We start from the raw sequence: 12,030 nt of genomic DNA, 5'->3' as shown, positions 1-12,030 counted from the left end.
ATATCCACCTCAGGCCTAGACAGTTTGGCTCAGTGGATAGAGTCAGACCTCAGACCGAGGGATTGGGTTCGATTGTGCTCAAGGGCACGTACCTTGGTTGCAGGCTCGATTCCTTTCCCTGGTTGGGGCTCCTGTGGGAGGCAACCAATCAATGTGTCTTTCACATCAGTGTTTCTCTGTCTCTCCCCCTCCTACTTTCTAAAAATCAGTGGGAAAATATACTCTGCTGAGGATTAACAAAAATATATATATATATACACACACACACACACACCACAGAGGGTTGTGCAAACACTTTCTAGATATCTCATTTCTCACCCAGGCCAGATTGAATCCCAATAAAACAATGCAGTGGGTATATAGGCCTGAGGTAGTCATGGAGATCTGACAGCGCAGGAGTGAGGGCCCAGGCCGGTGAAGGCTCTTGCACCGCACTTCTTGGGAACGGCTGAGCTGGGTCTCAAAACCCCAGATCCTTCAGATCCCAATGCCCACGCTCCCACCCACCGCCTCCCGAGGCCCACACGTCTCTACTGCCTATCATTTCCCCCCTTGGGTCCTGTGTTTTGAAAAACTTTTACTTCCAGGCAGGCCATGCTATTAAATAATCATGACTTCCCTCTCCCATTCTTTATTAATCAAAGGCAGACAGCACTCGGAGCTTCTAATGGGCTCAGGGAGCTGACTCGAGCCCAAAGCAGAGATGCAGGGGGAACCGTTTCCAGTTCAGGCCCACAGACCTGCGGGACCAGCCCACAGCCTGTCCTGACGATGTCACCAGACGAGGGGACACACCAGGAGGTGCCTAACCAGTGCCCACGGGAGGGAAGGCAGGTTTCGCTCACCCTGAGGGTAGTGGCCTGCCTCTAGAGCAGTGGCTCTGGGGCCACTTCTAAATGTCATTCCCAGTATGGCCAGCAGGTGGGGCAATGACTGCAGAGTCCCCCTGAGCTGCAACTCCAGGGGAGCAGGCAGGGGCCAGGGTGTGTTGCGTGTTGTGCTTAAGTCCCATCTGTGGCCCAGGCCCCATCACTGGGGCCCTGTCTGTGGGCTAAGAAGACAATGACTAAAGAAATGACCTTAAAAATGAATGAAGTCCCCAAGGGAGAGGGATCTATTCCTGGTGTGTCACTTCCTGACCTCCCAGCCCAGACGAGGCGCCTCGAATATGTTCTCAGGGATCCATGCACTGTGCTCTCTCAGTACATGTCTCAGCTTGTACTTTTGTATTTTTGCTGCTTGTGAGTATTAAATGGTCACCCCACTGATCGTGAGCGAGGGAGGACCAAGGCCGGGTCAGCCACCGCTGCATTCCCAGCAAGCACATCAGCCTCAGGGGATTTCTATTGAGTCAGTGCATGAATGGAGGCATTAGCCCGCCGATGCGGCTCCGTGGGCTGGCATTGCTCCATGAACCAAGAGGTCACTGCTTTGATTCCCAGTCGGGGTACATGACCAGGCTGCAGGCTTGATTCCCAGTAGGGGGCTTGCAAGAAGCAGTCAATCCATGTTTCTATCTCCCTCTCCCTTCGTCTCTAAAAAAAAATCATTAAAACATTTTTTTAAAAAAGAAGGAAGGCCAATGTCAGCGCTGTGATCACAACAGAAACCCTCCTCTCGCTCACTTTCTTCCAATCCTCGTGTCTCCGCTCAGCCATCCCCTCCGAGAAGCCCTCCCTGATGTCCCCCAGGAGGGCAGGGCAGGGCAGGGCTGTCTATCACTGCCATGTCCCCAGCATCAGGGAAGTCAGCCTCCATGAGAGCCTGTGAGTGAGCAAGTGTCTGGCCAGGCAGGCTGCAGCGAGAGCCACCCTGGAGCCCAAAAGTGCCTGAGAGCCGCGGTGAAGCCTTCCTTCAAGGAGGAGGGAGGAGTGTTAGCAGGACCTTGAAGGGCCTGGTGCTTTCAACGGATGGAGAATGGGAAACACTGTTCCAGGAAGGATGAGCTCAATACGCAAAGAGCTGGAGGCCCGAAAGGTCACGGGCTCTTTGGGGAAACCTCGGCTGTCTGCTGTGGCTGAGCAGAGTGAGTGGGAGTTGGCCCTTGGCCTCCAGGCCGTGGGAGCCCTTGAACCTGGCAAGCAGGGGAGTGACCGCTCAGACAGGACTTCTGGACGGGACCTTGGCAGCCAGCAGAGGCTCCGCGGACAGTGAGGTCAGGACGCCAGCTGAGGGACAAACCATCCCTGAGGGCCAGCGGTGGCCGGGGTGGGAGTTGTTTGAAACCCCTGACCTGGCAGACAGTGTAAGCATCCAGTGTAGACATCTAGGCCAGAGGTGGTGGGTGGTGTGGAGGAGGGGAGGACTCTGATGTTAGGCCGGTGCTAAGAGCCAGCAGGAAACTGCCTTCAGCGCTTCATCCTCCCCTCTCGTTAAACCGCATCTGAAAACGGCGTGGTGATAGCATCCGCATCCGGCCAGGAGGCTGTGGGTCCCATGCCCAGCCCTACTCTGGCCTTTTTTTTTTTTTTTTTCAGCATTTATTTGACTTTTTAATTTTTTTAATTTTATTTTTTTAATTAAATCTTTATTGTTCAGATTATTACAGTTGTTCCTCTTTTTCCCCCCATAGCTCCCCTCCACCCGTTTCCCACACCACCCTCCGCCCTCACCCCCCACCCACTGTCCTCATCCATAGGTGCACGATTTCTGTCCAGTCTCTTCCCGCACCCCTTTCCCCCCCAAGAATAGTCAGTCCATTTCCTTTCTATGCCCCTGATTCTATTATAATCACCAGTTTATTCTGTTCATCAGATTATTTATTCACTTGATTTTTAGATTTACTTGTTGATAGATGTGTATTTGTTGTTCATAGTTTGTATCTTTACCTTTTTCTTCTTCCTCTTCTGAAAGGATACCTTTCAGCATTTCATATAATACTGGTTTAGTGGTGATGAACTTTAGATTTTTCTTATCTGTGAAGCTCTTTATCTGACCTTCAGTTCTGAATGATAGCTTTGCTGGATAAAGTAATCTTGGTTGTAGGTTCTTGGTATTCATCACTTTGAATATTTCTTGCCACTCCCTTCTGGCCTGCAAAGTTTCTGTTGAGAAATCAGCTGACAGTCGTATGGGTACTCCCTTGTAGGTAACTGACTGTCTTTCTCTTGCTGCTTTTAGGATTCTCTCTTTGTCTTTTGCTCTTGGCATTTTAATTATGATGTGTCTTGGTGTGGTCCTCTTTGGATTCCTTTTGTTTGGGGTTCTCTGCGCTTCCTGGACTTGTAAGTCTATTTCTTTCACCAGGTAGGGGAAGTTTTCTGTCATTATTTCTTCAAATAGGTTTTCAATATCTTGCTCTCTCTCTTCTTCTGGCACCCCTATAATTCGGATGTTGGTACACTTGAAGCTGTCCCAGAGGCTCCTTACACTATCTTCGTATTTTTGGATTCTTTTTTCATTTTGCTTTTCCGGTTGGGTGTTTTTTGCTTCTTCGTATTTCAAATCTTTGACTTGATTCTTGTGATCCTCTAGTCTGCTGTTGGGAGTCTGTATAATATTCTTTATTTCAGCCAGTATATGCTTAATTTCTAGTTGGTCCTTTATCACAACCTCGAGGGTCTCATTAGATTTCTTGAGGATCTCATTAAGAGAAGTCGGCCTCCATGAGAGGCCCACAGACCTGCGGGACCAGCCCACAGCCTGTCCTGACGATGTCACCAGACGAGGGGACAGCAGTTTCTAGAAAATTCTTGAAAAACCTTAAAAGTGAGGTTTTGAACTCTATATCCAGTAGTTTGCTTTCCTCCATTTCTGTCATTTGTGTCCTGTTTCTTTGTCTCCGCATTTTTTTTATCCTTCCCTGTGTTGATAGAGTGGCTTTCTGTGTTAGGTGTCCTATAGGGTCCAGTGGCTCAGCCTCCCCAATTACCTGAGGTAGACACTCTTGGTGCACCCCTTTGTGGGTTGTGTGCACAGTCTTGTTGTAGTTAAGCCTTGATTGTTGTAGGTAACACTGGGAGGGATTGACCTCCCGGCCAATTGGCTGTGAGAATCAGCTGTGTCTGCAGTGGGAGAACTTCTGTGCTGGAGACACCCCTCCGGGACAAGACTTGCTTCAGTGGGGCTTTGGTGCTCACTGAGTCTGCCCCCTGAGTGTGTCCTTTATGGATCCAAGGAGCTGCAATCTGGATGGTCCCACTCTGACCACCAGGCACACTGGCTCCTGGATCTCTAAGGAGGTGCTAATCTAGCCTTTGCCTGAGGCTACCCAGCAGGAGCCAATTGTGACTCAATGCAAGTTGCCTTGGGGCCTTGGGCCAGCTGCAGTTTGTTAGGTAATTATCAGATTGCAAAGGGCCAGGCCTTTCATATGCAAAAGCCTCTGTGCAGGGCTTGGGCAGGGTGGGGTCCCAGGGGATCAACAGGGGGGAGCAAGCAGTTATGGCTGCTCTCAGTCCTGCCCTCAGAGGCCCTGCTTCTCAGTGTCCTAGCAATCCCTGCAAGCACCTCTGAGAGAAAGCTGCCCTCGTGTTCCGACCGATGCCAGACAGTCCAGTTTCTCCCGTATGAGTCTGGGTCCCCAGAGACTCGCCCGGAACTGGAGCTCAGAGCTTGAGACTCCCTCCCGATTGAAAAAGACAACTGTGTCCTCAGCCACCAGCCCTCTCCGCATGCGCCTCTGTACCTCTGTATTTTACTTCCGCACCACACCTCCTCTGAGTCTCGGTATGCTTTTCTCTTTCCTTCTAGTTGTAGAATTTCCACTCAGCCAGCCTTCCTGTGGTTCTGGATGATGTCCATTCCGTCTTTTAGTTGTATTTTTGAAGTGGTTGTGCGAGGCAGCAATCTCCGGTGTTTACCTATGCTGCCATCTAGGTTTTCCCACCTGGCCTTTATTTTTATTAAATGTACTAGAGGCCTGATGCACGAAATTTGTGCATGGGTAGGGTCCCTAGGCCTGGCCGGCTATCAGGGCCAATCTGCAGGGCTACCGGCTCCCCGCTGGCACCCGCCTTGGCTGGCCTGGGGCCTGCAGGCTGGGTGCAGCTTCTGCATTAAGCATCTGCCCCCTGGTGATCAGTGCACGTCATAGCGACCGGTCGTTCCACCCATCATTCTGCCATTCAGTCGATTTGCATATTAGGCTTTTATTATATAGGACTAGCGGCTCAGTGCACAAATTCATGCACCTTGAAAGGAACTGTGGGCTGTGAGGCTGCAGTGGGCACAGGGGCGGGTCTCGGCCCATCCTCTGCATCCCCGCCCAGCCCCTCCCACCACGACCCTGGTCCCCTGTCTGTCAGCAGCCCTGCTCCTGCCTCCACCGCTCCTACACGCTCAAACACTGGCCCCAATCCCTGGGCACCATCAATGGATGCAAGTGGGGCTGGCGCCCTCAGTGGGTGCGAACAGCGGCTGCTGCTCTGATCACCCCTCAGGAGCAGGGGTAGGTGGAGAAGCCCTCAGGGGCAATCGGAGCCTGCAGCCACCACTCACACCCACTGATGGTGCCACACAATCGGGACTGGCACTAGATACTGGCAGCGGGTGCAAGCAGCGGCTCCTGTGCCAGCTGCAGGTTCAAGCACTGGCTGCTAGCCCCAACCACCCCTCAGGAGCAGGGAGAGGTGGAGAAGCCCTGAGGGGCGACTGGGGCCGGCAGCTGCCACTCGCACCCGCTGACAGTGCCGAGTGATTGGGGCCAGTGCCGGGCACCAGCAGTGGGTGCAAGGGCCAGGCAGGATCACGGTGCATGGGAGCATAGAATTTTCAGTAACCACCAGAGGCTCGCCCCCATGACAGTGACGGGCACCCCGCCTTGGTCTGGTGCCCTTGCTCACCTACTCCACCATCCCACCGTGGCCAACGCCCACCATGTTCCGTGCACGCCCCCTGGTGGTCAGCGCACATCATAGCAACCGGTTGTTCAGTTATTCAGTTGTTCCACTGTTCATTCTATTTGCATATTAGCCTTTTATTATATAGGATTTTATTTGATTTCAGACAGGAAGGGAGAGGGAGAGAGAGATAAAAACATCAATGATGAGAGAGAATCATTGATCGGCTGCCTCCTGTACACCCCACACTAGGGATCAAACCTGCAATCTGGGCATGTGCCCTGACCAGGAATTGAACTGTGACCTCTAGGTTCATAGGTCGGTGCTCAACCACTGAGCCACACCAGCCACCTTAAGGCCGGGTGGAAAGCACTGACACACCTTCAGGGTGGAACAGAGACTGGAGGGACCCAGGATGGCAGGCCCCTCTCTCCACTCCCGCCCTCTTCAGCCCCTCCACCCTACCCCTTCTCCACCCTCCAGGGGTCCCTGTGGGTGAGTCCCCACTGAGTCTGAGCCATGTTTGGTGACAAAGACTGCACCCCACCAGAAGTTTCTTCACCTGTTTTTTGTACAATTCAACTTTATTATGAAATTCAACATCCTATATAATGAAAGGCTAATATGCAAATTAACCGAACAGCAGAGTGACCGGTTGCTATTATGTGCACTGACCACCAGGGGGCAGATACTCAACTCAGGAGCTGCCCCCTGGTGGTCAGTGTGCCCCCACAGGGGGAGTGCTGGGCTCATGGCTGGCAAGTGCAGCAGGGGGCAGGAGCCTCTCCTGCCTCCGTGGCAGCGCTAAGGATGTCCAACTGCCGGCTTAGGCCCGCTCCCCATGCCTGGGGATCAGACATCCCCTGAGGGCTTCCAGACTGCGAGAGGGCACAGGCTGGGCTGAAGGACCGCCCCCCAAGTGCACAAATTTTGTGCACCAGGCCTCTAGCATATTATATATATTACTTTGTCGAGACTGCTATAAAAATTTCTACACACTCAATTTTTTCATTACATGTTTTTTTTTTTATTGTGGTAAAGTATCCATAACATAAAACTTATCATTTTTACCATTTTAAAGTGTACAGTTCAGAGACATTTGGTACATTCACCATGGTATGCAACCACAACTCTCTAGTTCCAGAACATTTTCATCACCCCAAAAGGAAACTCCAAACCCGTTAGGCAGCCATCGTGGCCGATGTTTAACTCTCCCAGACACCCTTGTTCTTCTTCAATATGATTAGAAACATAGTGACGGAAGAAAAATGTCAAAACAAGGGAGCAAGCATTGCTTTGCTGTCAAACCACATTTGCCCAGAGAGCCAAAGCCCACACCCGCAATGCCAACAGCAACAACGGGAACGCTTCCTGTCGCTCCATTCCAGGCCCTGTGCGCACGGCTTCTCGGGGACCGATTCGTCCTCAGCACAACCCTTACGCGAAGTGCTGGGTTACGATCACCTTCTACGCAAAAGGAAGCCAAGCTACCGGGCGGCAAAGTCACCGCCCGACCAGGGAGCTGGGCCCCAGAGATAGACCAGCTCCGCTGCAGGCTGGGCTTCTTGCTGTGTGGCCTGCGGCTGCTTAACTGCCCCCTCTGGGCCTGGATTCTGGCCCCTGTGAAAGGCTCTAATAGCGGGCGGGAGTGAGAGGGTGCCGCTCACACAGAGGAGGACTCGCTGAGGTTAGCTGCTATCGAAGGCTCTTGCCTTGCCTACCTGACCCTTCCCCAGGTTCGGAGCAAGTGAGGAAGGGGGACTGAAGGGGGCAGGGATCAGGGAGTGGGGAGGCGCTTTTCCATTAACCCCACCACCACCCTAAGCACACGTCCTTTCAACTTTTCAGCCCACTGGCTCACTCCCGGCCACCCGTGATTCTGGGCCGCTCTGAGGGCAGGGGTTGGCAACGAGAAGGGGCAGGGGTGGGAGTCTGGAGATCTCCCCGCAGAGTCCAGGATGGGGCAGAGCCTGTCCGTGTCCCCAGCACCCGGCAGAGTCAGCGCCCACTATTTGTTGAATGAAGAATGAATGAATGAATGAATGAATGACATTTCTGTGAGGCTCTAAGGACACATCAGGCTCTGTCTAGAGAAGCAGCTATTTAGTTGGGGGCAGGCACAGGACTTAGGTCTGCGTTCTTAGGCCGTCCCTGGGATTCACACCCCACACCCGTGTCCCCACAGTCCAAGTCTTATAGCTACGAAGCCACACCAAGGTTCCTGGGCACGCGCCCAGCAGTGTCACCCACATCAGCATCTCCCCTCCCTCCTGCCTCTCCTGGGGGTGGCGGAGCTCCGAGTTAGGTGGGGAACGAGAGTCAGAAGTGAGGGGAGGCGGAGAGGGCGTGGCTCTGGGTGGGGAGGGCAGGACCACCCCGGGGTTGGGGCACCCTGAATGGATGGGGATCGGCAGGAGCACTGACCCTAACAGACTCGGTGCACAGGAGCGCTGGGAACTTTTCCGCCTTCTAAATATTTAGACAGTGAGATGGATGGGCGGCCGGGACCAAACCCGGCCAGCCAAGCGGTCATTCTGAGAGAACGGCTCCTGTGCTCCCGCTCTTCCTCCCCCTCCTCCCAGAGCTGGTGTGGCCAGCCTGGAGGAAAGTAGCAGCTGATCACCCCCCTCCCCCCCACCCCCACCCCCGATTCAGGCCAAGGCCCTGGCAGGCCAGGGCTCCAGGGTTCATTGCTCTGCTTGTCCACCAGCCGCGGGCCTTCCCCTGACTGTCCGGCTCCTGTCCCAGGAGATGGGGCAGGAGATCACCGGATGCCCGAGATGTCAGCAGAGCGAGCAGGCTGCCGTGGACTCCACTTTGGACAGCGTTCCCACGGCGCTGCCTGTCCGCTGGGCCGGAGGCAGGCGTGCCCCCTGCGCCTCGCCCCAGGCTGGCAAAGGCACCCAGTTCCCCTCCTTCCCCCCGAGACTGGTGGGGGCCCTGGGGTCCTTCCCCCCGGAGGCCGGCTGGGAGAGGGGGTGCTGCGAGTGGCCGCGGGCAGGCCAGGGGCAGAGGCAGCAGAGCCAGAGCTTGAGACGCTGGAAGACGGCCTTTCGGAACAGGATGAAGACCCAGGGGTCCAGGATGGGGTTGAAGGCATTGAAACGGAAGGCGAGGAGGTCCCCCATCTCGCTGCTGTCCGGGGCGATGGCCTGGGTGAAGCCGCGGATCTGAGGGCGGGCGAGGGTATCAGAAAGTGCCCACCTGCCACCCAGCCAGCCTCCCCCGCCTCCACCCACTTGCTCACCCAGGGAGTAGGAGGGAGGAGGGGCCTGGCAGAGGGGAAGGAAATAAGATAAAAACTAAGAAATGGACGCATCCGGGGAGCGGAGAGATAGAGAGCCCCAGGAAACAGCCAGCAGCAGCCTAGAGGGAGAGAGATGGGCTGTGTGGGCGGCCGTGCCCGCCTCTGTGTGTGTGTGTGTGTGTGTCTGTGTGTCCCTGCGTCATCCGTAAACCCCCTAAAGTTCTGATGATTCTCCAATTTAGCTCAGCCTTGAATTCTACAGAAAGAGCAGGAGGCCCAGAGTACAGATGGGGTGCCCAGGTGCCACAGGACCAGGTCTGCCCTGCTTCCATCCGGGACAGGCTAGGCGGGCATGGAGGAAGGGAGGGGGGGGGGAGTCCACGGCAGATAGAGGGTGGCACCGGGGGGCGGGAGCCTGGGTGTCAGGGGGTGGGGGGGGGCCTCACACTCTGGAACCAAAGGAGCCTGGGGTCCAGACCCGACTCTGCCGTCGTGCGGGAGAGCCATTGCCCCTCAGTGTAAAATGGTGACAAGCGGGAACTCCTGCCTGTTTCGTGTAAATGCTTGGGGAGTTGTCAACCCCAGAGCAAGGGCTCCATGAATGGGGGCCTTATCTTCACTAGGGGCCGGGGGAGGTCGGGGAGCCTCTGTGTGGGGACAGGAGAACTGGAAGGGGGGGGCAGGGGTCAGGAGGAGGCCAGCGGAGCAGCAGCAGGTGGGCGAGACTTCTCCAGGGAGCCGGGGGTTGACAGATGCCAAAGTGTCCCCATCCATGAAATGGGCACAAACGACGGAGGCCAGAGCTGGGTGCTGCCCCCCCCCCCCACCCGCCCCGGCTGCCCAGGGACTCACCGTGAGAGGCAGGGAGCACACGGCCATGATGCCCGTCATGAGGCCCAGCAGGATCAGGTGGTCCACCTCGTCCTCGCGTGCCCGCGCCCCGGGGCCCGGGGCCAGCGCGCCCTGGTGGCGCCTCTGCTGGCGGTACATGCGGCAGAGGCTGAGGGTGACCGAGCCGTTGCACAGGACGATGGCAGCCACCAGCAGGGCCACGAGGCTGGCGTAGGCCAGGGAGTAGGCGCAGCCGCCCGGCTCGGGGGCGCGCAGGCGGATGAAGCACCAGCTGCCCGGGCAGTACTGCTGGTGCTGGCCCAGGCCCAGCAGGGGCAGCGAGCAGAACAGGGTGCAGAAGGCGTAGACGGCGGGCAGCGCCAGGCGGGCGCAGCGGGGCCCGTCCAGCTGGGCGTACAGGTAGGGGTGGCTGAGCGCCAGGCAGCGCTCCACGGCCATGGCGCAGAGGATGAGCGTGGAGGCCAGGCCGAAGAAGGTCATGGCGAAGGCGAAGGCGTCGCACAGCACCGGCTGGCCGCGGGCCAGGCCCAGCAGTGAGCTGTTGCGGGCGTAGGCCACGAACACCGCGGGGCTCAGGAAACAGGTGCCCAGCAGGTCGGTGACCGCCAGCCCGGTGACCAGCACGGCGAAGGCCGAGGGGCGTGACCGTGACCGCCGCCGCGCCCCCAGGATGCCCAGCGCCAGCCCGTTGCCCACCACGCCGGCCACGAACATGAGGGTGCTGGTGGCCGGGCCCACCGAGTCCCGCACGTAAGTGAGGTTCCGGCAGGAGTCTGCCATCCCGGCCAGCGCCGGCCGCCTGGGCTGCAGGCCCCCGAGGGAGGGAGGCGGCGGGCGGAGCCGGAGCAGCCGCTCAGCAACCCTCCGCCTGCCTCCCCATGGGCCTCCCCGCAGCGGGGTCCCCCAGTCACCCCCAGGCCTCCTTGTGGGTCCGGCTGTCTTTGCTCTGTCTTCTCCACTCTCTTCTCTCTCTCTCTCTCTCTCTCTCTCTCTCTCTCTCTCTCTCTCTCCCTCCCTCCCCCTTTCTGTCTCTTTCCTTCTCTATCCCTGTTTCCTCTTTTCCTCTCCTCCTTCCCTCTGTCTCTCTGTCCCTCTGTGTCTTACTGTCTGTCTCTGTCCCCTCCCTTGCCCACACCCTCTGCCTCTCCCTCCGGCTCTCTCTCCCCCCACTGCTCCCTACCCCCTTCTCTGCATTTCTGCTCCCGCCACCCCTCCTCACCGCACCTCTGCCGGCTCTCTCTGTCCCTCTGTCCCCTCACTCGGGCCTGGGATCGCTGTCCGTGAGGTCTCTGTGTGTCAGCTTCTCCCTCCTGCCCTCCCTCCGCCCTCCCTCCTCGTGGTGCCTGCTCGCCCCAGCTTTTTCATTTCCTCTCGCTGCCCCGCCTTCCCTCCCCCTGCTTTCTCCAGAGGCCCCCTGGGCTCCCTCCCTCCCGCCCTGGCTTGCTCCCTCTGTCCCATCTGCCCAGCACATCCATCTCCCACCCTGCCCCCCTCCCCGGGTCCTCTCCTGGTCCCATCACCGAGCCACCTGCCACCGCTGCCCCAGGTCGCTGCCCGCCTCCCTTCCCCAGCACCTCCCAGGGGCCTGGGCGGGGGTCCCTGAGTCGTGACACACGCAGTTTGGACTCACCCGGGACCAGGACGGGCCCTGAGGAGCACAGCTGGCCAGTGCGCAAGGCTGACAGGGGTGGCCCCTGGGATCTATTCTGAGCTCCGGGGCTAGGACGCTGCCCAGGATTGAGAAATGACCAGGAAATTCCTCCCCGATGCAGTGTTTTCCAGGCACTTCTGAGATCTCTGTTCCCTGGACACAACGCATTTGCTCCCTCCAGAAGGAGCCCAGGAAAAACGCCGGTCGCGGAGCCGGTCCTCCGGCTGGGCTTGGGCCCCCGCCCGGAGCCCCGGGAAGTGGAGACGAGACGCCTCCTGCCCTCCTGCTTCTCACTTGGGCGCTGCCGGGCCCCAGGCCGAGCTCTGGCGACCTTGACCTCCAGGGACAACATTTTGGCCACAGACAGCCGCCCAAGGCTCCAACTTCGCTGTCACACCGAGCTCCGCCCCTCCACAGACTCAGCCCAGCGGCGCCACCCGCCACCGCCACTGGGGCCAGGTGCTCCCCCCCTGTGTCCCAGCTGCTCAACAGCCACCTGT

At 57.4% G+C, this 12,030-nt stretch overlaps 1 protein-coding gene across 1 annotated transcript; it reads right to left on the bottom strand.

Annotated features, from left to right (window-relative positions):
* Window positions 1-8,430: 8,430 nt before the first annotated feature.
* PTGIR (prostaglandin I2 receptor) lies at window positions 8,431-10,944 on the bottom strand. The gene is made up of 2 exons (XM_036302997.1): window positions 9,880-10,944; window positions 8,431-8,950 (listed from the first exon to the last, which is right to left on the bottom strand). Exons 1-2 carry the CDS (start codon window positions 10,657-10,659, stop codon window positions 8,564-8,566), a joined length of 1,167 nt encoding a protein of 388 aa, XP_036158890.1. The 5' UTR covers window positions 10,660-10,944; the 3' UTR covers window positions 8,431-8,563.
* Window positions 10,945-12,030: the final 1,086 nt, after the last annotated feature.

Source organism: Myotis myotis, unplaced genomic scaffold (genome assembly GCF_014108235.1).
Source record: "Myotis myotis isolate mMyoMyo1 unplaced genomic scaffold, mMyoMyo1.p scaffold_m19_p_34, whole genome shotgun sequence".
Taxonomy (NCBI): domain Eukaryota; kingdom Metazoa; phylum Chordata; class Mammalia; order Chiroptera; family Vespertilionidae; genus Myotis; species Myotis myotis.
This window is presented reverse-complemented; position numbering and strand designations above follow the sequence as displayed.

Bases quoted from the DNA above. Each gene is read 5' to 3' on its own strand.
- PTGIR (XM_036302997.1), bottom strand. From the start codon at position 10,659: ATGGCAGACTCCTGCCGGAACCTCACTTACGTGCGGGACTCGGTGGGC. The intron at 8,951-9,879 runs GTGAGTCCCTGG...GCCCGCCCTCAG, and splicing joins TGTGCTCCCTGCCTCTCACG to ATCCGCGGCTTCACCCAGGC.